The 27,966-nt window shown below is 45.1% G+C and overlaps 1 protein-coding gene across 2 annotated transcripts in view; it reads left to right on the top strand.

The window, feature by feature from the left end:
- The first annotated feature begins 3,863 nt into the window (after nt 1-3,863).
- The window catches only part of DPP4 (dipeptidyl peptidase 4), a 68,512-nt gene continuing 44,409 nt past the window's right edge, over nt 3,864-27,966 (top strand). For both annotated transcript variants that reach the window (XM_038751637.1, XM_038751638.1), the window contains exons 1-5: nt 3,864-3,919; nt 6,594-6,681; nt 26,215-26,310; nt 27,471-27,562; nt 27,655-27,735. In XM_038751637.1, coding sequence (XP_038607565.1) covers nt 3,914-3,919; nt 6,594-6,681; nt 26,215-26,310; nt 27,471-27,562; nt 27,655-27,735 — 363 coding nt within the window. In that variant the 5' untranslated portion in view covers nt 3,864-3,913. The remainder of the gene's footprint in view (nt 3,920-6,593; nt 6,682-26,214; nt 26,311-27,470; nt 27,563-27,654; nt 27,736-27,966) is intronic.

Genomic DNA, 27,966 nt, shown 5'->3' with positions numbered 1-27,966 from the left:
TTGATTTACTGTAGATCCAGTGGCCCGGTCAGAAGTAACCAGGATTTGAAACGAGAGAGAGAGAGAAAAAAGGAACTGAGAGGGTCTGGGTGGAATCTCAAAGGGAACCTAGGCTGCCATAAAGCAGGGTAGCTTGACATTTTGAGGTCCAGTCAGCATTCTCCCAAAGTCCACTGGAGAAAGAACTCTTGGGCAACTGGGGTCACTCCCAGTGTCCAAAAGTCCAACAAGTTTTTCCCATCCTGAGACAGGAGCAGTCATCTATTCTATTTTTTTTATTTTCTTGGTATGTTTGGTTTTGCTCTCTGTCTCCCCCTTTTAGACTGTGAGCCCACTGTTGGGTAGGGACTTTCTCTATATGTTGCCAACTTGTACTTCCCAAGCGCTTAGTACAGTGATCTGCACACAGTAAGCGCTCAATAAATACGATTGATGATGATGATGATCTGGAGTCTACCTCTCAGATCCCAGAAGGCACCCTCAGATTCCCATAATCACCACCTTGACTTTGGAGTTGAGCTTTCCAAAGGCAAAATATCTTTGGGGTTTCAGCAAGAAACCCCCCCTTCCAGAAGGCTTTGGCTCACCTTCTCCCCTATTTTATAATCTATGTTAATGAGTTCTGTGCCATTTTCCCACTTAAACACAATAAATCCTGGTTGGAATAATTGGGTTTAATAATGATTACGCACAAACATGTAGCATTTCTTGGTCACAGCAACAATGGGGAAAGGAAATGTGATTAGAACAGCCTATCCTAGCCTTTAAACTGCTCCTACAGCCAAAGGTACAAATGTTTCTGTCAATTTCTAAGTTTGTATCGCAGGAAGGTATCTACCACCTCTACTGAATTGTACTTTCCCCAGCACTTAATACCGTGCTCCACTCACAGTAACTGCCCAATAAATACCACTGATTGATATTGAAGAACGGTTTTCTTCCTGAATTCCCAAAGGACCTTGTAGCTGGCCAGCTCCTTCTGAAATGTCTGAACTTAGAGGAGGATCGGCCTGGGTTATGGCCTGAAGCTGTGGAACCGTTCTTGGGAGCAAAATGGTTTACATCTCAAGACAGTAAGTGGCAGCAACTGTGCCACGCTTGCTGTTCCCTCAAGGAGCTCGGCACAGGTCCCCCTTCTCTCCTTCTATTCCACACCAAGGAAATGACTTGCTTTCCAGCCCCTGGTGTGTCCCATGGGACCGAGAATGTGTCTGAATTGTACTTTCCAAGCACTTAGTACAGTGCTCAGTACACAGTAAGCGCTCAATAAATACGATTGAATGAATGAATGTCTGATGTGATTAACTTGGGTCTACCCCAGTGCTTAGTAGAGTGCCTGGCACATAGTGAGAGCTTAATAAATAGTACAATTATTATGGAGCCTCTCTCCCTTCCTCTTCAGGGATGCCCTCTCCCACTTTAAACTCTCCCTGGCAGAAAAGCATCTTTATATCAATCAATCAATCAATCAATCAATCGTATTTATTGAGCGCTTACTATGTGCAGAGCACTGTACTAAGCGCTTGGGAAGTACAAATTGGCATCACATAGAGACAGTCCCTACCCGATAGTGGGCTCACAGTCTAAAAGGGGGAGACAGAGAACAGAACCAAACATACCAACAAAATAAAATAAGTAGGATAGAAATGTACAAGTAAAATAAATAAATAAATAAATAAACAGAGTAATAAATATGTACAACCATATATACATATATACAGGTGCTGTGGGGAGGGGAAGGCGGTAAGGCGGGGGGATGGAGAGGGGGACGAGGGGGAGAGGAAAGAAGGGGCTCAATCTGGGAAGGCCTCCTGGAGGAGGTGAGCTCTCAGGAGGGCCTTGAAGGAAGATTCAAAGCTTCCATCATTAACCAGTGGTATTTATTGAGCACTTTCTCGTGCAGAACACTGTTCCACTGCCATACGTGAGGGCCAAAGTCACCGGGCTACCTGGGCAAGGCCCTTCCCTCCCCATTCTCCTCCGCATGGCCTAGTGGATAGAGCCCAGGCCTGGGAGTCAGAAGGACCTGGGTTCTAATCCTGCCTCTGCCACTTGTCTGCCGTGTGACCTTGGGTGAGTCACTTAACTTCTCTGGGCTTCCGTTCCCTCATCTGTAAAATGGGGAATGAGACTGCGAGCCCCATGTGGGACAAGGATTGCGTCCGTCTCGATTATCTCGTACCCATCCCGGCACTTAGAATCGATCAATCAATCAATCGTATTTATTGAGCGCTTACTGTGTGCAGAGCACTGTACTAAGCCCTTGGGAAGTACAAGTCGGCAACACATAGAGACAGTCCCTGCCCAACAGCGGGCTCACAGTCTAGAAGTTTAGAACAGTTTAGAACAGTGCCTGGCACCTAGAAAGCGCTTAATAAATGCACCAGTTATTGTTATTGAGAAGCAGCATGGCTCTGTGGAAAGAGCATGGGCTTTGGAGTCAGAGGTCATGGGTTCAAATCCCGGCTCTGCCAATTGTCAGCTGTGTGACTTTGGGCAAGTCACTTCACTTCTCTGTGCCTCAGTTCCCTCATCCTTAAAATGGGGATTAAGACTGTGAGCCCCACGTGGGACAATCTTATCACCTTATAACCTCCCCAGTGCTTAGAACAGTGCTTTGCACATGGTAAGCGCTTAATAATAATAATAATAATTATTATTATTATTATAGTTATCATTATTATTCAGTCGATCCCACCCCCCGGGGGTCTGCCCCTCCCATTGGTTGTCTTCCCCGTCCCCCCGGGTGTCTGCCCCGCTCATTGGTTGTCTTCCCTGTCCCCCGGGGTGTCTGCCCCGCTCATTGGTTATCTTCCCCGCCCCCCCCACCGGGTGTCTGCCCCGCCCATTGGCTATATGCCCCGCCCCCCCCGGGTGTCTGCCCCGCCCATTGGCTGTCTGTCCCGCCCCCCCAGGGTATCTGCCTCGCCCATTGGCTGTCTGCCCCTCTCCCCGGCTGTCTGCCCCGCCCATTGGCTGTTTGCCCGCCCCCTCGCTGTCTGCCCCGCCCATTGGCTGTTTGCCCGCCCCCCCGCTGTCTGCCCCGCCCATTGGCTGTCTGTCCCGCCCCCCCGTCTGTCTGCCCCGCCCATTGGCTGTCTGTCCCGCCCCCCCCGTCTGTCTGCCCCGCCCATTGGCTGTCTGTCCAGCCCCCCGGGTGTCTGCCCCGCCCATTGGCTGTCTGCCCCCCCCCCCAGGCTGTCTGCCCCGCCCATTGGCTGTCTGTCCCGCCCCCCAGGCTGTCTGCCCCGCCCATTGGCTATCTGTCCCGCCCCCCAGGCTGTCTGCCCCGCCCATGGGCTTTCTGTCCCGCCCCCCCAGGCTGTCTGCCCCGCCCACTGGCTGTCTGTCCCACTCCCCCGTGTCTGCCTCGCCCATTGGCGGTTGGCCCGCCCCCCCCCTCGGCTGTCTGCCCCGCCCACTGGCTGTCTGTCCAGCCCCCTCGGGTATCTGCCCCGCCCACTGGCTGTCTGTCCCGCCCCCCAGGCTGTCTGCCCCGCCCATTGGCTGTCCGCTCCGCCCCTTGGCTGTCCGCCCCGCCCCCCTGTCTGTCCGCCCTTCCAATTGGCTGTCCGCCCCACCTCCCCGGCGGTCCGCCCCGCCCATCGTCCGCCTGTCCCGCCCCCCGGACTGTCCGCCCCGCCCATCGGCTGTCCGTCCCGCCCCCCCCGGCCGTCCGCCCCTCCCATTGGGCGTCCCCGGCCGTCCGCCCCTCCCATTGGCCGTCCGCCCCGTCCGTCCGCCCCGCCCCCGGCCGCACGTGGCCGCCCCCGCCCCCGCCCCCGCTCCCTCCCGTTTAAGTGGGGCCGCCAAGGTGGGAGGGCCCCGGTCCGGTCGCCACGGGGAGGGTGGGGTGGGGTTGGGGGGGGGCAGCGCCCGCAGGTGCCACCACCTCCCGCTCCTGCTCCGCACCATGAAGGTCAGTACGAAGCCTCCCCGGGCCGCCCCCCCCCCCGCCTCCGCCCCCCCAAGACCCCAAGCTTAATCCGGTGCTCAGTACATAGTAAGCGCTCAATAAGTGCCCAGCGCTTCGCACCTCGTAAGCGCTTAATAAATGCCTTCGTTCTCATTATTATCATCACCGGTAGCTTTTATTGAGCGCTCACACCGTGCGGAGCGCTGTACTAAGCGCCTGGGAGAGTAGCGTGGCCCAGTGGAAAGAGCCCGGGCTTTGGAGTCAGAGGTCGTGGGTTCGAATCCCGACCCCGCCACGGCTGCTGTGTGACCTTGGGCAAGTCACTTCACTTCTCTGAGCCTCAGTGACCTCCTCTGTAAAATGGGGATGGAGACTGGGAGCCCCACGTGGGACAACTTGATCACCTTGTAAACCCCCCCCCAGCGCTTAGAACAGTGCTCTGCACATAGTAAGCGCTTAACAAATGCCATCATTATTATTATTATTATTATTATTATTATTATTATTATTATTACGGTAGAACAGAAGCAGCGTGGCGTAGTGGAAGGAGCCCGGATTTGGGAGTCGGAGGTCGTGAGTTCTCATCCCGCTCCGCCCCCTGTCTGCTGGGTGACCTAGGGCAAGTCACTTGACTTCTCTGGGCCTCAGTTCCCTCCTCTGTAAAATGGGGATGAAGACTGGGAGCCCCACGTGGGACAGCCTGCTTACCTTGAATCTACCGCGGCGCTTAGGACAGTGTTTGGCACATAGACTGTGAGCCCGCTGTTGGGTAAGGACCGTTTCGTATGTTGCTAATTTGTACTTCCCAAGCGCTTAGTACAGTGCTCCGCATGCAGTAAGCGCTCAATAAATACGATTGAAAGAATGAATGAACATAGTAAGCGCTTACCAAATACCATTATGAGGATTAAGACTGTGAGCCCCCCGTGGGACAACTTGATCACCCCGTAACCTCCCCAGCGCTTAGAACAGTGCACATAGTAAGCGCTTACCAAATACCATTATGAGGATTAAGACTGTGAGCCCCCCGTGGGACAACTTGATCACCCTGTAACCTCCCCAGCGCTTAGAACAGTGCACATGGTAAGCGCTTACCAAATACCATTATGAGGATTAAGACTGTGAGCCCCCCGTGGGACAACTTGATCACCCTGTAACCTCCCCAGCGCTTAGAACAGTGCACATGGTAAGCGCTTACCAAATACCATTATGAGGATTAAGACTGTGAGACCCCCGTGGGACAACTTGATCACCCCGTAACCTCCCCAGCGCTTAGAACAGTGCACATAGTAAGCGCTTACCAAATACCATTATGAGGATTAAGACTGTGAGCCCCCCGTGGGACAACTTGATCACCCTGTAACCTCCCCAGCGCTTAGAACAGTGCACATGGTAAGCGCTTACCAAATACCATTATGAGGATTAAGACTGTGAGCCCCCCGTGGGACAACTTGATCACCCCGTAACCTCCCCAGCGCTTAGAACAGTGCACATGGTAAGCGCTTACCAAATACCATTATGAGGATTAAGACTGTGAGCCCCCCGTGGGACAACTTGATCACCCCGTAACCTCCCCAGCGCTTAGAACAGTGCACATAGTAAGCGCTTACCAAATACCATTATGAGGATTAAGACTGTGAGCCCCCCGTGGGACAACCTGATCACCCTGTAACCTCCCCAGCGCTTAGAACAGTGCACGTAGTAAGCGCTTACCAAATACTATTATGAGGATTAAGACTGTGAGCCCCCCGTGGGACAACTTGATCACCCCGTAACCTCCCCAGCGCTTAGAACAGTGCACATAGTAAGCGCTTACCAAATACCATTATGGGGATTAAGACTGTGAGCCCCTGTGGGACAACTTGATCACCTTGCAACCTCCCCAGCGCTTAGAACAGTGCACATAGTAAGCGCTTACCAAATACCATTATGAGGATTAAGACTGTGAGCCCCCCGTGGGACAACTTGATCACCCCGTAATCTCCCCAGCGCTTAGAACAGTGCACATAGTAAGCGCTTACCAAATACCATTATGAGGATTAAGACTGTGAGCCCCCCGTGGGACAACTTGATCACCCCGTAACCTCCCCAGCGCTTAGAACAGTGCACATAGTAAGCGCTTACCAAATACCATTACGAGGATTAAGACTGTGAGCCCCCTGTGGGACAACTTGATCACCTTGCAACCTCCCCAGCGCTTAGAACAGTGCACATAGTAAGCGCTTACCAAATACCATGATGAGGATTAAGACTGTGAGCCCCCCGTGGGACAACCTGATCACCCTGTAACCTCCCCAGCGCTTAGAACAGTGCACATAGTAAGCGCTTAATAAATACCATTATTATTATTATTATCCTGACTATTTTGACACCTGTCCACCTGTTTTGTTTTGTTGTCTGCCTCCCCCTTCTAGCCTGTGAGCCCGTTTTTGGGTAGGAACCGTCTCTATACGTTGGCCACTTGTACTTCCCAAGCGCTTAGTCCAGTGTTCTGCACACAGTAAGCGCTCAATAAATATGACTGAATGAGTGAATTAAATGAGCCGCCCTGGCTGCGGCCGTTCAGATAAAGAGAGCCAGACTCCTGTCCCCCTCAATCGTGTTTTCCTTCGGCCCCGATCCCCCTGCAGCGGGATCCCAGGTGTCCCGTCCTCACTGCCTCCTTGTTGGTACCCAGACGGTGGGCAAGGTGTTGTTGGGCCTGCTCGGGACAGCCGCCGTCGTCACCATCATAACGGTGCCAGCCGTCCTGCTGTCCAAGAAAAGTAAGTCGGAGGCGCTGGGTTTTCCACGGAAGGGCCCTGGAGGGCGGGAGGAGGATGAGCTGTCTTTCCCTGGCATCCTCTTGCTAAAAGGAGGAGCAGGGAGCTTGGAGGTTGCCCCTGGCAGCTTCAAAAGTTCCCCGAAGCGGTCGAATCCTCTTCGGATGTGCCTGGCAGGACGGTATTTCTGCAGGCCCCTGGCATGGGCCGGGCAGAATGATGATGATGGGATTTATTAAGCGCTTACTATGTGCCAAGCACTGTTCTAAGCCCTGGGGAGGTCACAAGGTAATCAGGTTGTCCCACAGGGGGCTCACAGTCTTAATCCCCGTTTTACAGATGAGGTAACCGAGGCTCAGAGAAGTTAAGTGACTTGCCCAAGGTCACACAGCAGACGTGTGGCGGAGCCAGGATTCGAACCCACGACCTCTGACTCCAAAGCCCGGGCTCTTTCCACTGAGCCACGCTGCTTCGAAGCGCTTACTATGTGCCAAGCACTGTTCTAAGCACTGGGGAGGTTACAAGGTAATCAGGTTGTCCCACAGGGGGATCACAGTCTAAATCCCCGTTTTACAGATGAGGTAACCGAGGCTTAGAGAAGTTAAGTGACTTGCCCAAGGTCACACAGCAGGCATGTGGCGGAGCTGGAATTCGAACCCATGACCTCGGACTCCAAAGCCCGGGCTCTTTCCACGGAGCCACGCTGCAGAAAACCCTCACCGCATCTGTAGTAGCTGAGGGAAAAGCTGCGGGTCTTTAAATTTGCAGGAAAAGAGCGTACAGTTATAATAATGATGATTTGTTAAGCACTTACTATGTGCCAAGCACTGTTCTAAGCGCTACAGTCCATCGATTATAGATTGAGGAATTAGTATGCATCTATATGTTGCCAACTTGTACTTCCCAAGCGCTTAGTACAGTGCTCTGCACACAGTAAGCGCTCAATAAATACGAATGAATGAGTGAATCTATATAGAGATAGATATTATAGCCTAAGGGTTCCAATTCTCAGGAAAGTATCCAGAAAGATTACGAAATATGTGGTGGGGAAAAAAGACTCTTAAAAGAAGCCCCAGTGGTTTCGGTTCAGGGATGGTTCCACTTTTTTTTTTTTTTTAAAGTATCTGTAAGCAATTGCGTCTGACCAGTCATTCGTGCAGCCCTCATTTTACAATGCTCAACAGAATTTGGAGTCAGCAGTATTATTGGCAACAGACTTTTGAACTCTGGTCGAGTGTTTTTTGGTGGCATGTGTGTGTGTGTGTGTGTCTCTCTCTCCTGTTCTTGTTTTTTTACTCCCTAAAAACATTGTTTCAGGTAGGTATTCATGAAATTTAAGAGGCAAGGAATGCATACAAACCGGAGAGAGAAAATGCATTACACTAGAAGAGTTCAGAAAATTGTAGGTCCCGCAGCAGTGGCCTTCGGCACCTGGGTGATATGGGTGGTACCCTACGGGGCTTTGGGGAGGGCATGAAGGATTGAAGGGGAAAGTTGGGGAGGGCTAGGGACCGAGTTGCCAACTTGTACTTCCCAAGTGCTTAGTACAGTGCTCTGCACACAGTAAGCGCTCAATAAATGCGATTGATTGATTGAGTTGTTCCCTGAAACCCTCACCCCATCCCTTCAGACCCTCAATTCTGCCTTGGGGGTGCGGCGGGGAGGAGGGGGCAAAAAGCACAGATGGTATTTTGGGATAAGCCATTGCCCACTAACATTTGCTTGCAGGATTGTATTTGTATTGTATACAAAGTCCTGTAGTAGAACTTTGAGAAATGACGGAAGGAGAAGAGTGTTTTTAAGTTGCGCACCCCTTGGCTCTCACTTAAAGCAAACCAATTAACCATTGGCATCAATCAGTGGTAGTCATAGTAATAATAATGGTGATGGTATTCATTAAGTGCCTACTATGGGCCAGGCTGGGGTGGAGACAAGCAAATCGAGTTGGACACAGTCCCTGTCCCACGTGGGGCTCACAGTCTCAGTCCCATTTTACAGATGAGGTAACAAGCACAGAGAAATGAAATGACTTGCCCAAGGTCACGCAGCAGACAAGTGGTAGAGCCAGAATTCAGAACCCATAATAATAATAATGGCATTTATTAAGCACTTACTATGTGCAAAACACTGTTCTAAGCGCTGGGGAAGTTACAAGGTGATCAGGTTGTCCCACGTGGGGCTTTGATTCCCAGGCATGTGTTATTTCCATCAGGCCATGCTGCTTTTATAATAATAATAATAATAATAATAATGGCATTTGTTAAGCACTTACTATGTGCAAAGCACTGTTCTAAGCGCTGGGGGATACAAGGTGATCAGCTTGTCCCACGTGGGGCTCACAGTCAATCCCCATTTTACAGATGAGGTAACTGAGGCTCAGAGAAGTTAAGTGACTTGCCCAAGGTCACACAGCAGACGTGCAGAGCACTGTACTAAGCACTTGGAAGAGTACAATACAACAGAATTAAGACAAGTTCCCTGCCCATAACGAGTTTATAGTCTAGAGGGGGAGATGGATGTTATAAATAATTTATAGTAATTTTTAAAATACCTACATAAGTGCTGTGCGGTTGGGTGAGGCAAATATCAAATGCCCAAAAGGTCACAGATGCAAAAAAGAAAGCGAGCCAGGGAAAAAAGGGCTTATTTGAGAAGACGTCTTGGAGAAGATATGATCTTAATAATGTTTTGAAGGTGGTGAGAGTGGTGGTTTGAGGGTTTAAGGAAGGGGAGGGAGTTCCAGGCTAGGGGGAGGATGTGGGAAAGGGGTTGGCAGCGACTTCTTTCAAGGGTCAGACTGGATAATGCCCTGTTGGGACCGTCCAGATTAGGACCATTGGACAAGTCATTATTATGATGGACAAAAGTTATCTCTAGACAAATTTCAGGGTTGATTCCAGGTTTAAAAATAGCATAGTAGAAAAAAAGTTTATCAATGATAATCTAAGAAATATGTTCTGAGGCGGGCTAAGAATAAGAAACAATCGAACATGTGCCAACTCTGTGTGTGCGGGGGTGGGGGCGGAGGGATGTAGGACTGGCAATATGTACTTTCAGAAGCAGGAAAGGAGAGCAAGTGAGAGAGAGAATATTCCAGCATACTGGGCCAAAACTAAATTCTCAGCAGCATGGTTTTGTTCCCGTCTCCTTTGTAGAATTTGTTTCTTGAACTAATTTGTAGAGTGTCTGGACAATCTGGACACTTGATTAAAAATACTTTTTTATATTGTATCTGGTTCCAAGAAGCCCTTTCATCTGTTTTTGATGGGTGTAACCTGTGGCATTCTCTATTGATTCCAACAATTTTCCCTGACACTTAGTAGTATGCATGCATAGAGGCTTATTCATAATTTACAGAAGCTTCCTTAGTTCAGTGTTTGTAGCAAAAGCCTCTCACTTCCCCTTTGGTCCAGTTGGTTTTTGATTCATTCTGTTTCCCTTTTTAAAAAGACATATTTTGTTTGACATAGTCTGTTTGTTTTCCAAATTAAGTATTATTTATCTTGTAGTTGACAAAAGGCACCTCTTCAAATTCTGTTCTCCTAAAATCACTGAATTTATTCTACATGTCTTGGCTCTCTGTACCTGACTCACTAGGAGCCACACAAGAAGCAGTTCCAGGAGCAGTATTTTTTGGAGGGGTGAGGAAGGGAATGAGAGGTGGGGAAGAAGCTCACCGAGATTTGCATATTAGCAGAAATGGCTTTTCTCATTAGGTTTGAGGCATTCTTCTGTAACATCCAGTTCTTTAATCATTCCTCATATCAAATTTCTGCTAGTTTAGCAATCTGGAGAAAAGAGGGTTTTGCGTGGGGTTTTTTTTTGTTTTTTTTTAATTGGTTTATTGAAGTAGAGATCTCCTCCTAGCTGACCCATCAAATTTTTCTGGCCCCAGGTGGAGAGCTGGTGGGATGCAGGTCTTTAGCACAGCAGCGAAGCATTTTCTTCATTCCCACAACTCTACTTTTATCTTCTGTTATTCTCAGTTGCTCAATTTCTAATTCACTTCTGTTTTCACCAACAAAGAGAGGATGCCCCCTGTCTACTCTGAGCTCTCTAAGAACACCGCTAGGTTTATTCATCAATTTTAAATTGAAATTTTTCTCAAGAATAAAATAGTCTTTGTTAAAAGGCCTTTCCTTTTAAAATTTTAGTAGAAAGGCCTTTTCTTTTGAAATTTTAGTAGAATATTTAGTGCAAAGAGGGAATGGATTTCTTCTGCTGGAGATAGTTTCTAGGGAAGATTTTCTTCTTTCTACAAAACTATAATAGAGAGTTAACCACTACTGAGAATTGGGAGAAAGTATGTAGCTTCTTAATAGACATTTCTGACTTTTACATGTAGGATATTTTTATGATCAATCTTGAGAAAAGACAGGTATGTATAGTTTCATTTTAAACAAGAAATTACTATAAATAATATGCTGAGAGAAAGGATTTTCAGATGAAATAAGGTGGCAAATACAGACCCTACCAAAAAGAGTGTTATGAATTGTTAAATGTATGAAGAGGAAGGTGAAACAAGGATCACAGAAAGCGTAGAAGAAAAGATGGTCTTGGGTTTGCTGGAATAAGTGTACTAAAAGCTCAAAAATACATGGCAGTTGTATAAGTCCTTTCTGAAAGTTAATTTCTCAGGTTCTTGAGAAAGATTTGCATAACTCAGTATAGCTGGTTAGTGTACCTGCAGTTAATAACTATTCCCTTTCTTAAAGATCAAGGAAGAAGGTGTGGAGGCAGGGTCGATTGAACAGAAAGATAAAAGTCATGACCTCAAGAGGTCATCTGGTCTTGCTCCAGGCAGGTGAATGACTGAATCATCCAGTTATAGATGGGTGTGTGCTTTCTTTCAAGGTCTCCAGAAATGGAGACTCCCCTGTCCTCTTTGATAGTCTATCCCAATGTTTAGTGTTTGGGGCTGCTGACTTTTATGCTTGCTAAATCAGGTTCCAGGTGGGCTATGGTCCAGTCTTCCTCTGCCTCCTTGCTCACAGATTGATTGCCCTGGGTTTAATGGATCTTCACTTTGTCGCACTCCACGTCTAAGTACTGGAGATGTATTTCATATTTACAATACACAATTGTGTTAGTGTTTCCTGGGTTCCCTGAGTGCTTCTCCATTCCCATCCCATGAGGCAGAGACAGTTTAGATCACTTTTGCCCCAAGTTCTCTATCAGCTTTTGTCCTCCCCGCAACATGCTTTGATCTTTCATCTCTGATGTGTTCATGGATTGTGTTACTAGTTAGATTCCAATCATCTGTAGAAGCAGGATTCCTTCCCTAAAGCTATATCCTGCCCTTTGAATTCCAACTTATCTTGTTTTGGTTCATTCCCCAAATGCATTATATCCTCTAGCCCCCAAACACCCAGAGGATTCTTCATCACTCACCCCAACATCATGCCCAATATTCCCTCTTTCCCTCTGTCACACAGAAGCCTGATCTGTTGAAAAATTTGGGGATAAATCTGGTCCAAGCTGAGCCCCAGCGGTACCTAGTTCTTCACCTAGTGAACCTCATTTCCAGACTGATAATATATAATAAATATTATAATATGTATGTATATTATAATAGAATATATATAATTTATAATAGAATACAAAATTTTTATGTATCTACATAACTGCAGTGGGGAGAATAGCAGGTGTCCAAAGGTCATTGATCCAAGTGCATAGATGCAGAAGGGAGAGGGAGTTTTCTTGTTGTTCATCCATTTCAATGCTATAGAAGTACAAACAAAAAAGCAAAACCAAGAGCCTCAGTTTGAGTAACGCCCAGTTGGTACAGTGCACTATTCTAGGTGCTTGGGAACTATGGAATGAAGAAGCTACCTATAAACTTAAAGGTATTTCCAAGTACTACAGTCAAACCATAGTACACCTATATGCCTAAGTTCTGAGGAGCGTATAAATAAGTTCATAAGTGGTAGAGATGGAAAATCAAGCCATAGTTTTAAAGCCAGTTCTATAATAATAATGATGGCATTTATTAAGCACTTACTATGTGCAAAGCACTGTTCTAAGCACTGGGGAGGTTACAAGGTGATCAGGTTGTCCCACAGGGGGCTCACAGTCTTAATCCCCATTTTACAGATGAGGTAACTGAGGCACAGAGAAGTTAAGTGACTTGACCAAAGTCACACAGCTGACAATCAGCACGCCAGGATTTGAGCCCATGACCTCTGACTCCAAAGCCCGTGCTCTTTCCACTGAGCCACGCTACTTCTATAGTCCATTGTGGTGGATTTTCTTTGAGCAGTAGAGGTTAGACATCACCATTTACTAGTTTTCAGTTTGCTTTTAAGTAGCCAAGAGGAGTTAGTATATAGTCTGTAAAAAGTTTGGCAAAGCCATTTGAAATGTCTGCTCTGTAGCTAATAAAACAGGGAAATGTTTTGTGCAGAACCTTAGACTCATTCATTATTAATAAGTATTTATTGCACCCCACTGAGGGTACAAGATGGATCTTTTATTACCAAAAGGAGGAAGTAAAAGTTTTCAATTTGTAGACTGGAAAAGATAAGCCTGAGAAATTGATTACATTATCATAGGACGTTGGGTAGCAGGACAATATCGATAGACTCCAGAAGGATTCAGCAAGATTCCTGGACTAAAATCTATGAGAGTTATTTAGAAGGAAAAGTTAGGAAGCATTCTTATTCCTGAGGATGTTGAAGAAGGCTGCAGTCCTTACTCTGCTCCTTCAAGCATCGTTGCCTTTATAAAGGGACAGAATGCTGGTCTGGTTGAGCCATTGATCTGACCCACTGTGATTTCACACAGACTCTCAAAGACAACTGAAAATGATGGCAATTTATTTTAATCTTATAGGGACAGAACACTTGGCCTTAATTCAGTACCTGAAAGTATAACCTTAAAACCTTTGTTTTAACTCTCTGAACTCATTCACTCTTTCAAATATTCTCATCTCCATGCTGTTTTAAATTCTTTTGCAAATTTTGGGACCAAACTGACCCTGGAACAGTAACTCTGGGGTCTCTGTCCTGGAAGAAGGGGAGCAGCTTAACCACCTCTCCACAACCTGGAACCAATAACTTTGAAACCCTTTTGGGGTCACCCAAAATTTGAATTAATTTGGCACCATTCTCCAATGAACCCAAAGCTCTTTCATGTTCATTATTTCATTCATCCTCTAAGTAGGGGTTGGTGGCACTATCCATACTCTACTGATAGAGTTTATAAGGGGAGAAACCTAGGGTCAGAGAGTGACTTGCTCCAGGAGCCCACAGTAAATAGCAAATCCAGAATCAAACTATTGGGTCCCAGGATCTGTTAACTCATCTAAGAATTGAGACAGCAAGTCCTAGTAGATAGAGTCCCGGCCTGGGTGTCAGAAGGACCTGGGTTCTAATCCTGGTTCCCCCACTTGTCTGTGTGACCTTGGGCAAGTCACTTCAATTCTCTGTGCCTCAGTTGCCCCATCTGTAAAATGGGGCTTACTGTCTTAATCCCCATGTGGTACAGGGACTATGTCCAATCTGATTACCCTATATCAACCCAGCACTTAATACAGTGCCTGGCACATAGTAAGTGCTTAAATACCATAAAAAAATTACTAACAGATGGTTCGTAGTCCAGATTTGCCTATGAGACTGGTAGAATCAGGTAAATTCTTTGCGGAATTTATGATGGGTTGGGTGAAAGGATGGAGGTGGCAACATTCCATCTCGGTGTTATTTTTCCCATCTTATTCTACCTAAAGACACCTTGTGTAAACAGATTTGCCATTATCTCTGCAAACTAGATGTCAATAAAGGAGACCTAATTGTTTAAGCCAAGGTAATCTTTGGAGTGTTGTTTCAAAGTGAGAGAGTGTTCAAAGTGAAAGGGTGCGGATTAATTCTGACATTAAAATTTGATAACTCTGAGAGCCCTGAAAAAAGTGGTCTAATGGAGGATTGTTGTATAGGCACAAAACTTCCCAGATTCCCTAGTTGAGACTATGTAGTTCTTGGTCTCCAGATTTCTATCTGCAAAATTTATCTATCTGCTTCAATTCTGTCCTAGTAGACCCTTGCTATGTTGCATTGTTTGACCCTGGATTTCACTATTTCTTAAAAATAGCAGTATTAAGCTTTTACTGTGTGCCAAGCACTGGGGTAAACAGAAGATAACCAGGCCGGACACAGCCCTTATCCCCTGTGGGGCTCACAGTCAAAGTAGGAGGGAAAACAGGTATTGAAACCTCATTTTGCAGATGAGGATACTGAGGCATAGAGAAGTTAAGTGACTTGTCCAAGGTCACACAGCAAGCAGGTAACAGGTCTGTAGCTTTTCCACTAGGCCACGCTACTTGCCATTCTTCCTTCCTTCCCCGCTTGTATTTGTGTGCCCCTTTCCAGTTCACCAAGCTTGGGGATGCTACTTCACAAAGACCGGGATACAGAAGGGCAGCTCTAAAACAGAAACAGACCCATGAGAGATGGACCTGTTTGTGCAGCCAGAATTGAGCTTTACAGGGAGACAGTGTGGGGGAAGGAGTGTTGGTCACGCATCAGCCTTCTCCTTCACACCCGCACACATGGTTAGAATCTCACCACCATCAGCAGCAGTGATTTCAAAATAGGACGGTTAAGTACACAGAATTCCTCTGCAGACATTTGTATGGATATTAGAATAAGGATAATACTGTTTGAACACTTACTAAGTCGGCCAAGGTCATGTTTTAATATTTCCCTTTGTGATTTGAAAGGGTGCTCTGTAAAGCTAAGGTGGTAGTGCTCTTTCCTTGAGCAATGTTTTGTAGTAAGGAGATCAGTCACCCCTTCCCCCACCGCACCCACTGCAGGGTTGAAGAAAGTGCTTGACAAAAAGGGAAGTGACTTGAATAGAGCCGCAAACCTTATTGCAAAATGAAAATCCAAAAACCTCTGCGCTCCGTTTGTTTTTAGTACACTGAACGTTTTACTGAAGAATATAGAGTGCAATTTGTCTAAAATAGTGAAGGATTGATGAAATTTCCATTCTCATGGCGTGTGTCTAATGGGTGTCGAATGGGACATTTATTGGAAATAAGAATAGTAAGAACTGTGGTACTTAAGTGCTCAATATGTGCCAAGCACTGGAGTAGAAACAAGGTAATCAGGTCAGACACAATCCCTTTCCCAGATGGGGTTCATAGTCTAAGTAGGAGAGAGAACACATATTGAATCCCCAGTTTATACAGATAAGGAAACTGAGGCACAGAGAACTTAAGTAACTCGCCCAAGGTCACAAAGCAGGCCAATGGAGGAGCCGGAATTAGGATTCAGGTCTTCTGACATCCAAGTCCATGCTCTTTTCACTAGACCATGCTGCTTCTCTTTGAGGACAGGGACAGCGTCTTTACCTCTAATTTACTACTAATAATAATTGTGGCATTTGTTGAATGCTTATTATGTGGCAAAGCACTGTACTAAGCACTGGGTAGAACATGTTAATCAGGTCCCATGTGGGACCCTCAGTCTTAAGTAGGAGGGAGAACAGGTAATGAATCCCCATTTTGCAGGTGAGGGAACTGAGGCACAGAGAAGTTAAGGGACTTGCCCAAGTAACACAGCTGGCACATAGGAGAGCTGGCATTAGAACCCAGGGCTTCCGACTTCCAGGCAGGTGCTTTTTCCGCTAGGCCACGTTGCTTCCTGTTACTCTTCCAAAGCATGGTATAATGCTCTAATTATACTGTAGCATAGTGCTCTATGCAGGAAGTACTTAAAAATATCATAACCGACCAAGAGCTTAAAATAGTACTCGGCACTCAGCAGTCTTAGGCATATTATGCCTGATTTCCCAGACTTGTAAGAAAGTTGATCATTTTTATTATTACAACAGCTTTAAATTGATTTATTTTAATGTCTTTGAGATCTCAAGGTGCTTTACCTGCCATAATTCATTGATCTTGGAATATATTCCTCTGCATTGAATAGGGTGCAGATTCCTGCTCATTCTCTCAGAGTTGGAAGTGACTTTCCCAAAGCTACCCAGCTGTCAGTGGGTAACGGTATTTATTGTGTGTCCTGGGTACAATGCAGTACAGCTGGGCCCAGAAGCTAGGTTTCTTTCATAGGCTGACCCTGTACTTATAGGTCATGCCACTGCTGAAAAATTTTCAAGAAATGTCACCCAGCACGTTTTCTTCCAAAGGATTTCCTCACTTGTCCTCACAAATTCCTTTTAAGGTTGGTAGAGATAGGGATTATTTGCAAACCAAGACACAAGCACATGAAATAACGTGGCCAAAGGGATTCAGTTTGTCATGGGGCGGTGGTAAGAATCCAGGCCTTTCCACCCCATCTTCCTGCCTCAGGATCCACTCCTTCCCAGCTGTGCTAAATTTGGTTGTGTTCCATTTGACCATCACCTCATGGAGAGACAGTCTCCTGATCTCCCTTCTCTTTCCAAAACGGTGGGAATAGTTCCTGGACTGACCTGGCTTCCTGGCTGTGTTTAGACTGGGGCTAATTTGGGATGTCTAGGTTCAGGAGGCTTGGCCCAGGCCAAAGTGCCACCTCCCTGAGTTGATCTTAGCAGAGTTTTACTGTCCGGGGCTAGGCCCAGCCAGTGGAGCTGCAGGGAAAAGTGGGCCCCTCCTGCCAGAGTTAGCTGGAGTTTGGAATGGACTCAACATCATTGCGATGTTAGCCAGTTCTCCAGAGTGTCGTGAGTTCCATCCCACCTCCTCAGAGCACAGTTGGCTCTAGAGGCCACTCTGGATTGGGCTAGGAAGTCTGCCTTGGCTGCCGCTTCCCTGGCCACAACCCTCAACTCTAGGCCGATGGGGCAGCTCTGAAGTCAAGGGAGGTTCTGTGGTCTTCTTGAACCATTTAATAATGTAAGCACTTACTATTTACCAACCACTGCTGGGGTAGAGTCACGATAATTACTACTAATAATTGTGTGCTTGGCACACAACTTCGCACATAACTGTGTGCTTTGCACACAGTAAGCGCTCAATAAATACGATTGATTGATAATTAGGTTCCAAATGGGACTCACGGTCTGAGTAAGAGAGAACAGGTACTGAATCCCCATTTTGTAGATGAGATAACTGAGGCACAGAGAAGTTGTGACTTGACCAAGGTCACACAGCAGACAAGTGGTGGAGTCGGAACTAGACCCCAGGTCCTTCTGATTCCCAGGCCCTTGCTCTATCCACTAGACCACGCTCCTTCTTTGCTGTCTGGCAGATGTTCTTCAACAGCAAAGGTGCATTCCTGTGTTTCTGTGGACACAAGGTGCAAATATGTAGGATGTTCATGTGATGCGCCTGTCTTTGACTGTATTTCATTGTCAGCAGTGTCTGGCCTTGAACCTAAGATTACATTTTATGCAGATAGGCAGTTTGACTATTACTGGTTTAAGAAATGGCCCCGATAGGCTCTTGAGTTATTAATTAATCACTTCTTCATGCCTTAATATCCGTCCCTTCAAAACGGGTAAGTGAAGTACTCTGTTTATTTTCACCTGCAGGATTTACAACTTGTCAGACCTATGCCTAAATACAGTGCTAGGCAGACTGGGTGTGTCTGAGTGACACTAACTCTTCAATAAAGTGGGAAGAAAAAGATATCTCCAAATATAAGAACCATTTAAAAACCATTGAAGCTAGAAGGTTTGTGAATTGGCTATTTTTATAATAATAGTAATAATAATTTTTGGTATTTAAGTGCTTACTATGTGCAAAGCACTGTTCTAAGCACTGGGGAGGATACAAGGTGATCAGGTTGTCCCATGTGGGGCTCACAATCTTAATCCCCATTTTACAGATGAGGTAACCGAGACACAGAGAAGTGAAGTGACTTGCCCAAAGTCACACAGCTTGACAAGCGGCGGAGTTGGGATTTGAACCCATGACCCCTGACTCCCAAGCCCGTGCTCTTTCCACTGAGCCACACTGCTTCCCAAGCTTTGTATTTTACCCTTCTTTGTTCTATTGAGACCATGATGCTGATTCCTTATCCTGTTCTCAAATTGCCCATTTAGACATGAGGCAATATAAAGAGAAGTAAAGAGGTCAGTTCCCAGATTGAACTTCCTTTCCTTGAGGGACAGGTCATGTTGCTCTGACACATTTTGAGTTGCCAGAACAATCAGAAATTGCTACTGGGAACCTGATAGAGCTGTCTCATGATGTTCCTTGTGCCTATCCTTCTAACATACAAGAATTATGGTTCCAGTTGAATGAAAAATTTCTGATTCATAGTTTGTTTGGCTTTGATGCTCTCTGTGAGATTCTAGGAAGGAGTTAGCAACTTCTTAATGAGTCAGATGTTCTTTTCTACTAATTATTTTTTTGCAGATGAGGCTTTGGGCTTCTCCACAGTGTTTCTTAGAGTAGCTGGAATGCAGGATTTGTATTAAGCAGGATCAAATCTCAGAAGATTTCAGACCTATTACTTTTCTGTCTTTCCCTTTATTTATTTATTTTATTTTATTTTTTTTTTGCAAATGCAGTTTATTTTCCCAGAGTGTAGAGAGAAGGCTCTGGGATCTGATTTCAGGCTGTGAGTGACTGTGTGATTCTTGGAACACCACAGCACCAGCTCCTCCTTATCCTTGACAGCTCTGCCACCATCCCTGAACCTCGAACCAGAAGTTTAAGGAATGGATGGATGAGTGAGCCAAGATCATTCCTGGTCTGGTCCGCACCACGGGCCCTGATACTGAACGGTCAGCCAAGCTGCTGGACATTCAGTGATAACACAGCTGGAGCTCGATCTGTGACACACAAACTTCCACATGCTGCATCTGACCTGAGGACCATTTAGTATTCTGCACCATTTCTGAATCTCAGGAGCAGCAATACTGCCTAATGAATAGAGCAGAGGCCTGGACGTCAGAAGGATCTGGGTTCTAGATCTGTCTCTGACACTTATTTGCTGTGTGACCTTGGACAAGTAACTTCTGTGCCTGTTACCTCATACATACAATGGAGATTAAGACTGTGAGCCCCTTGTCGGACATGGACTGTTTTACCTGATTATCTTGTATCTACCTCAGCACTTAGTGCTTGCCAAATAGTGTGTAACAGATACCGTAATAATAGTATCTAGCTTAAAATATATCTTAAGAGTGTTTACTTCATGTGTATAACATTTATCAAAAATCATAGTATGTAGCATCAACAGTGTTCAGAGCATTGTATCAAAGGCAAAAGGAACTCTCAAGGGGTTACAGTTTAATGGGGAAAATAGACATAGTTGGATTTTGTTAGTGGAACAGTTGTAAGACTTTTTGGAAAAATAGATGAATAAATACACAAATATTCAGGCAGCCTCCAGGTTACAACCATCTTACAATACAACTTGGAATGTTTAATGCCTTCCCCTTCATATATGTCTGAGTGGCCTAGGCATTCCAGCTACTGCTAGCAAATTCTATTCCAAAAAAGAAGCCACTTATCCAGTTTCCTCACACAGTCTATTTTCAGCCAGTTAGTCTCCTTGACCGGAACAAATAGACAAGCAGTGTCTTTATGTCTAGTACAGGATGGATGAGAGCAAGGTGGGTAGGCAATTGAAAAAGGGGTGGTGAATTGCTGCCAACACAAGCAGAGTGGTTAGAAGACATGCTATAAGAATGTGTTGTGGAGCATTTTGGCATAATCACTGGCTAATTTAGCACTAATGTGGGGAATTTTATACAAAATCAATATTCATCTTATAGTAACTATTAATATCTGTCAAGTTAGCTATCATAATTCACCATTTATCATAATTCAATTATTCAGTTAAGTATATAGATAAATGTAATCAGGATGGACACAGTTCCTATCCCACTGGGGCTCAGTCTTAATCCTCGTTTTACAGATGAGGCAACAGAGGTCCAGAGAAGTTAAGTGATTTACCCAAGGTCACACAGCGGAGAGGTGGTGGAGGTGCAATTAGAACCTAGGTCCTTCTGACTCATAGGCCTGTGCTCTATCCACTAGGCCATGCTGCTCTTCTACTGTGTGCAGAACATTGTACAAAGCACTTGACAAAGTACAATACAAAAGAGGTGGTAGAAATGTTCCGTGCCTACAGGGGACCAACAGTCTGCAGGAGGAGACAGACATTAAAATAAAATACACATAGGCAAAAACTACCGGACAGCTTAGTCATGGTACATTGCTGGCTTAATGCCTAATATTATGTATTCCCCAAATAGATTGGGGCACAGAACAACTACTTTCTACAAAATTCCATGCAAGAAAGAACTCCAAGCTTATTCAGAGGCAGTCACTGACTTTGGGAAGATTGGAAGTCTGTGCCCACTGAAATACATTCAGGAGCAGCTGTTGAAGCTAGGGTTTACTAGCTAACGACCGGCTTTCGGTAGAGTTGGTGACAGCTTTGCCTAAAACCCCCTGCCTCACCATCCATCGTCCATCCTTATGTCCACAGACTTAGGAGGGATGTCATTCTTTTGGGGCATAACTTGCTATACTTTATATATACATCTATATTATATGTATATATGCAATTTGCTGTATATATATATATATATATATATATATATATATATATTATACACTGACTGAAGAAAACTTTAGTAGTCAAGTGCGTACTGGTGTACAATTTTTCTGAGCAGACACAGTGGGCCATTTTGAATGACAGAGGGGGTAAACACATGAGAATCACAAAATGATCATTTCTGTACCTCCAGCAGTCACATGTGGGGCAAGGATGGTTGGTCAGGCATCAGTCAGTTTTAGTCAGATCTGCAAACATGGCTAGCAGTGCTTTAATCAGTAATAACTGTGACATTTAAGGACTTACTGTATTCATTCATTCATTCAATCGTATTTATTGAGCGCTTACTGTGTGCAGAGCACTGTACTAAGTGCTTGGGAAGTACAAGTTGGCAACATATAGAGACGGTCCCTACCCAACAGCAGGCTCACAGTCTAGAAGGGGGAGACAGACAACAAAACATGTGGTCAGGTGTCAAGTCATCAGAATAAATAGAAGAAAAGCTAGATGCACATCATTGACAAAATAAATAGAATAGTAAATATGTACAAGTAAAATAGAGTAATAATTCTGTACGAACATATAGGTGCTGTGGGAAGGGGAAGGAGGTAGGATGGGGAGATAGGGAGGGGGAGAGGAAAAAGGGGGCTCAGTCTGGGAAGGCCTCCTGGAGGAAGTGAGCTCTCAGTAGGACTTTGAAGGGAGGAAGAGAGCTAGCTTGGCGGATGTGCAGAGGGAGGGCATTCCAGGCCAGGGGGAGGATGTGGGCCAGGGGTAGACGGTGGGACAGGCGAGAACGAGGCACAGTGAGGAGGTTAGCGGCAGAGGAGCAGAGGGTGCGGACTGGGCTGTAGAAGGAGAGGAGAAAAGGGAGGTGAGGTAGGAGGGGGCGAGGTGGTGGAGAGCCTTGAAGCCGAGAGTGAGGAGTTTTTGCTTGATGCGTAGGTTGACTGGTAGTCACTGGTGATTTTTGAGGAGGGGAGTAACATGCCCAGAACGTTTCTGCACATAGATGATCCGGGCAGCAGCGTGAAGTATAGACTGAAGTCGGGAGAGACAGGAGGATGGGAGATCAGAGAGGAGACCGATGCAGTAATCCAGTCGGGATAGGATGAGAGATTGAACCAGCAAGGTAGCGGTTTGGATGGAGAGGAATGGGTGGATCTTGGTGATGTTGCGGAGGTGAGACCAGCAGGTTTTGGTGACAGATTGGATGTGAGGGGTGAATGAGAGGGCAGAGTCACCAAGGTTGCAGGCTTTTGAGACAGGAAGGATGGTAGTGCCATCTACAGTGATGGGAAAGTCAGGGAGAGGGCAAGGTTTGGGAGGGAAGATAAGGAGTTCAGTCTTGGACATATTGAGTTTTAGATGGCGGGCAGACATCCAGATGGAGATGTCCTGAAGGCAGGAGGAGACCCAAGCCTGAAGGGAGGGAGAGAGAGCAGGGGCAGAGATGGGATGGGAGGGGGAGGAGGAGCCCGCAAAGGAGAATAAGAATGAATGGCCAGAGAGATAAGAGGAGAACCAGGAGAGGATGGAGTCTGTGAAGCCAAGGTTGGATAGGGTGTTGAGGAGAAGGGGGTGGTCCACAGTGTGAAGGCAGCTTAGAGGTGTGACAAACACTGTCCTAAGTGTTGGAGTAGATACAAGGTAATCAAGTCAGACACAGTCCTTATCCCCCCCGTGTGGCTACACCAGACACTGGGGAGCATTGTGAACTAATTAAAAGCAACTAATAAAAACAAAAGGATAAACAGGTATATGCACAAGCTATAGGTGGCTGATGATGACCAGAGAGACTAGAGTTACTGAGACCAAAGTGGTCTTTTATGAGGGTTTTGAATGTGGGTGGGGGCAAAGTATCAGGGGCATCAAGGATAGAAGGAGTTGTATTCAGGTAGAAGGACTTGAGGAGTCATAAAAATTGATAACAGAGCAATTAGAAGGTTAACTGGGAAGAGCAAAGAACATGAGTTGAAGTAGAGGGGAGGATGAGGAAAAGATAAGACAGGTGATGAGTCACCTTGAAACTGGTGGTTAGGGGTTTCTGTTTGATGTGGAAGGAAATGGGTAGCCATTGGAGGTTTTTGAGGAAGAGAGTGGTGTGACAGTGTTTGAGGAGGATAATCTGGGCAGCCAAGATATGGACTGAAGAGAGGAGCCTGGAAACTGTTGGTAATGGGACAGTGAGAAGGCTGGTGCTATAAAGCGCTTAGTACAGTGTTCTGCACACAGTAAGCGCTCAATAAATACTATTGGTGATAAAGCAGCTGTGAGGTGAAAATGTTTTGGACCACGATGGTGGCCATAAAGGTGGAGGAAAGGTTCAGGGAATAGCCTGGAGGAAAAAGCAGCAGGATTGAGAGAGACTTAATGTGGAAGGCGAAAATACAGAAGAGTCAAAGAGGACACCAAGGCTATGAGCTTATTGGCAAGACACTTGCCCCCTCCCTCCCTCTTTCCCTCCTTAACTGCCACCGTCAAACATTCCATTTCTAACAACTGCTTCCTCACTGCTTTCAAGCATGCTCATATGTCCCCAATCCTAAAAAGCCCCTCACTTGACCCCATAGATCCCTCCAGTTGTCACCCTGTGTCACTTCTACTATTGCTTTCCAAACTCCTTGAGCAGTTGTCTACATCCCCTGCCTCTACTTCATCCCCTCCAATTCTCTCTTTGACACTCCCGCCCCCACCTTCAATCTGGCTTCCACCTTCTTCACTCCCCAGGAACCGTCACCAATGACCTTCTTACTGAATCCAGTGACCTCTATTCTATCCTAATCCTCCTAGAACTCTTAGCTGCTTTCAACACTGGGCCAGCTCCCTCTAGGCTTGTATGCTCATTGTGGGCAGGGAATGTGTCTGCTAATTCTGTTGTATTTTACTCTCCAAAGCATGTAGTACAGTGCTTTGCATGAAGTGAGCACTCAATAAGTATGATTGACCATTGGCTTCACTGAAACTGCCCTCTTCTGGTTCTCCTCATCCCCCAGGTCACTCCTTTTCTGCCTTCCACCCTCTAACTCTGCCTTCTCCTCTGGATGCTCAGCTTTGGCTTCCCTTCTATTTTGCATCTACACCCACTCCCTTGGAGAACTTATTCACTCCTACAGCTTCAACTACCAGATGATTCCCAAATCTACCTTTCCAGTCCTCACCTCTCTCCTGTGCTATCGTGCATTTCCTTCTGCCTTCAAGTTATCTCTACTTAGATATCCCACTGATACCTCAAACTTAACATGCCTAAAACAGAACTCCTCATCTTCCCAAACCCTGTTCTCCTCCTGTCATTCACTGTAGACACTAACACTATTCTCCCTGTCTTTCAAACTTGGGAGACTCATCTCATTCAACACATATTCAATCTGTCATGAAATCCTATTGGTTCTACCTTCACCACATCCTACCTTCACCACATCCTTAAAATCTGGTCCTTCAGCTCCATTCAAACTGCTGTTATATCAATGCAAGTACTTTCCATGCCCCACCTCTGGATAAATTTGCAATTTCTTTATGGGCTATATACTGTTACATTAAGCATCATTAAGCTGTTTAATATTTGTGGAAGTAATTCAATCGTATTTATTGAGCACTTATTGTGTGCAGAGCACTGTACCAAGCACTTGGGAAGTACAATTCAGCAACAGAGACAATTCCTGCCCACAAGGGGCTCACAGTGTAGAAGAAATAATGATGGTGTTTCTTAAGCGCTTACTATGTGCCAAGCACTGTTCTAAGCACTGGGGGTAGACATAAGGTAATGAGGTTGTCCCACGTGGGGCTGACAGTCTTAATCCCCATTTTTCAGATGAGGTAACTGAGGCACAGAGAAGTTAAGTGGCTTGCCCAATGTCACACAGCAGACAAGTGGCAAAGCATAACATCACAACATTAATGAAATGAGGAAGTATAATATAAGAATCTTTACAGGGGACTACAAAAGTCATTCGGGTGATGGTGACACTGACCCTAACATGTATCACTTCCCACCTTGCCTACTGCATCAGCCTCCTTGCTGACCTTCCTGTCTCTTGTCTCCCCCCACCTGAGTTTATACTTCACTCTGCTACCCAGATCATTTTCTAAAATGCTGTTCAGTCCATGTCTTCCTACACAAGACTCTCCAATGGTTACCCATCCACTTCTGCATCAAATAGAAACTCCTTACCATCAGTTTTAAAGCAGTCAGCTTGTCCCCTCCTACCTTACCTTGTTGATTTCATACTATAACCCAGCCCACACGGTTCACTCCTCTAAAACCAGCCTACTCACTGTACCTCAGTCTCGTCCATCTTGTCGCTAACCACTTGCCCAAGTCTTCCTTCTGACATGGAATTCCTTCCCATTTCATATGCACCAGACCACCACTTCCCTGACCTTCAAAGCCTTATGAAAATCACATCTCCCCCAAGAGGCCTAATTTTCCCTTCTCCCTTTCCCTTCTGCGTCATCTGTGCACTTTGATCTGTACTCTTTAAGCACTTGATATCCACCCCACCCTCACAACAATTATGTATATATTCATAATTGATTTCAATGTCTTTCTCTCCCTCTAGAGTGTAAGCTCCTTTTGGACAGGGAACATATCTAGCAGCTCATATTGTACTGTCCCAAGTGCTTAATCCAGTGCTATGCACACAATAAGCATTTAGCAAATGCCATTCATTCAATCGTATTTATTGAGCGCTAACTGTGTGCAGAACACTGTACTAAGCGCTTGGGAAGTACAAGTCGGCAACATATAGAGATGGTGCCTACCCAACAACGGGCTCACAGTCTAGAAGGGGGAGACAGACCACTGATTGACAGAGAAGGGTCCTTGGACCTCACTTCCAGACTCAAGTTCTGAAAAGGCCACCACAGAAAATGTACTGTACAACTCTTTCTGTCACCTTCCCCATCGGGCTTGCAATGTTTTGGGACATTTGTTAATGCCATAAAGAAACTGGTAATGTTCAAGGTACTATAAATATATATCTTAAGCTTCTACAATTGTTTAATGGGGAAGCATCTCATAACATTAAAATGTATGTATGGAGTATTGCTGCCATACTCACATTATTCTCTTTTCAACCAACAGATGAAGCCGCAGCCGATACTCGCGGACCCTACAGTCTGAATGATTATTTAAAAAATACTTATAGAACCAAATACTGCTCCTTAAAATGGGTTTCTGGTAATTTTTATTTCTTTTTTTACTTTCACTTGCCTCGAGGATTTGATATTTTCATATCTACAGTCATTTAACTATGAAGAGACAAATGAGGGGTATAAGAAAATAATGAATAAAACAGTGTCACTTATGGTTTTAAGAATATAGATTACAAAATCTGTTCAGATTGTTTTTCAATTTCTGTAACTGGTGATATTACTTAGAGTAGTAGATTTACCGATAGTTGAATTCAACTGTCTTTTCAGTTGCAAGAAAAGTCACAAGTTGGTGACTTTGGCAGTGATTTTGGTAAAAGCAGCAGATTGTCGTTTAACTAATGTTCTGTAAACCTGACCCTGACTCACTGTAGCAATAGCTTAGTCTTTGAGCCTTCTATCTCTGAAACGGGGTTATCTATGATTCCTTGTCTAGGTCTGTGAGTTAACTTGAAGAAAGAGATTTTCTGAGTTGCAGATACACCTTGTTCTCCTATAATATGATGGTTGTGCTCTTGCATAGCCCTGTATTAGAAGGACACATGCATTCCACGAGCTCAGACAGTCCCGTTACCCTGGTATGGTGTAACCCAATGGAATTGTGCTAATGAATGAATGTTCCAACATTTTATCCAAAACTCATAGTGAAAACATGTAGAATTCAGCACATCAGAAATTTGATATATAAGGGAATGCTGTATTACCCCCAATAGAAAAGTACAGAAATGATGATACAGAATTAGAAAATTGAATGCAATATAATAAAGCCTACTTACCTGAACTCCTTTCAGCAAAACTTTCTCAAAATTTTCTCTTGTCCAGGCTATCTTCTGTGTCTTGACAGTAACGAAGAACAGTAGTAGAGTATAATTAAGATGATAGGCAATATCTTTCCAGAATACATTTTTGAAAATCTCATTGTAAGCATGGAGCGTTTCTGTTTATAAGCTGTATTGTACTCTCCCAAGGGATGAGTACAGTGCTCTGCACACAGTGAATGATTGAAAATCTGGACTAATATAAAATATATTGTCCACTTCATTGTTTTCCATTTTTACAACATTCTCGTTTCTCTAGGAAGTATATTAACAATGATATATCACTTATTGAATCTTTGCTGTTAATTTGTTAGTTGAGTGTTTTCTAATAGGCTGAAGTCGCCAATTAACTTCCATTTTGTTCTTTTAGATCATGAATATCTCTACTTGAAAGAAAATAATGTCTTGCTGGTCAACGCTGAAAATGGAAGCAGCTCAATAATTTTGGGAAATAGTACCTTTGTACGTTTAACTGTGATATTTTTAGAAAATATTCCTTTTTCCAAATTTTTTTAGCATCAGTTCATTTTTTTTTTCCTTTTCTACTTTGGCAGGATGAGGTTGAGAATTCCACATACAGGTATTTTGTATCTGCTGACCAACTGTTTGTTCTTCTTCAATACAATTATGTGAAGGTAACAAAATGATTTTTGAGCACAGAGTTCTCAATAAATGTTGATTGCTTTACTTTCCCCCCATATTAAATTAATAGATATCACTTGCATGATAGCAAATTTCCTATTAACATAAAGGAAACCAAATGTAGGGATTGTTAGACCTAAATCCTATTGATTAAGCTTATCCCCTCTTATTCACTCATTTAAAATGCCAACAGGAGATGCCTAAAAATGTATTGCCCGAAGTGC

Source organism: Tachyglossus aculeatus, chromosome 9 (assembly GCF_015852505.1).
Source record: "Tachyglossus aculeatus isolate mTacAcu1 chromosome 9, mTacAcu1.pri, whole genome shotgun sequence".
NCBI lineage: Eukaryota > Metazoa > Chordata > Mammalia > Monotremata > Tachyglossidae > Tachyglossus > Tachyglossus aculeatus.
Note: the sequence above shows the minus strand (reverse complement) of the source record. Positions and strands in the feature narration are given on the sequence as shown.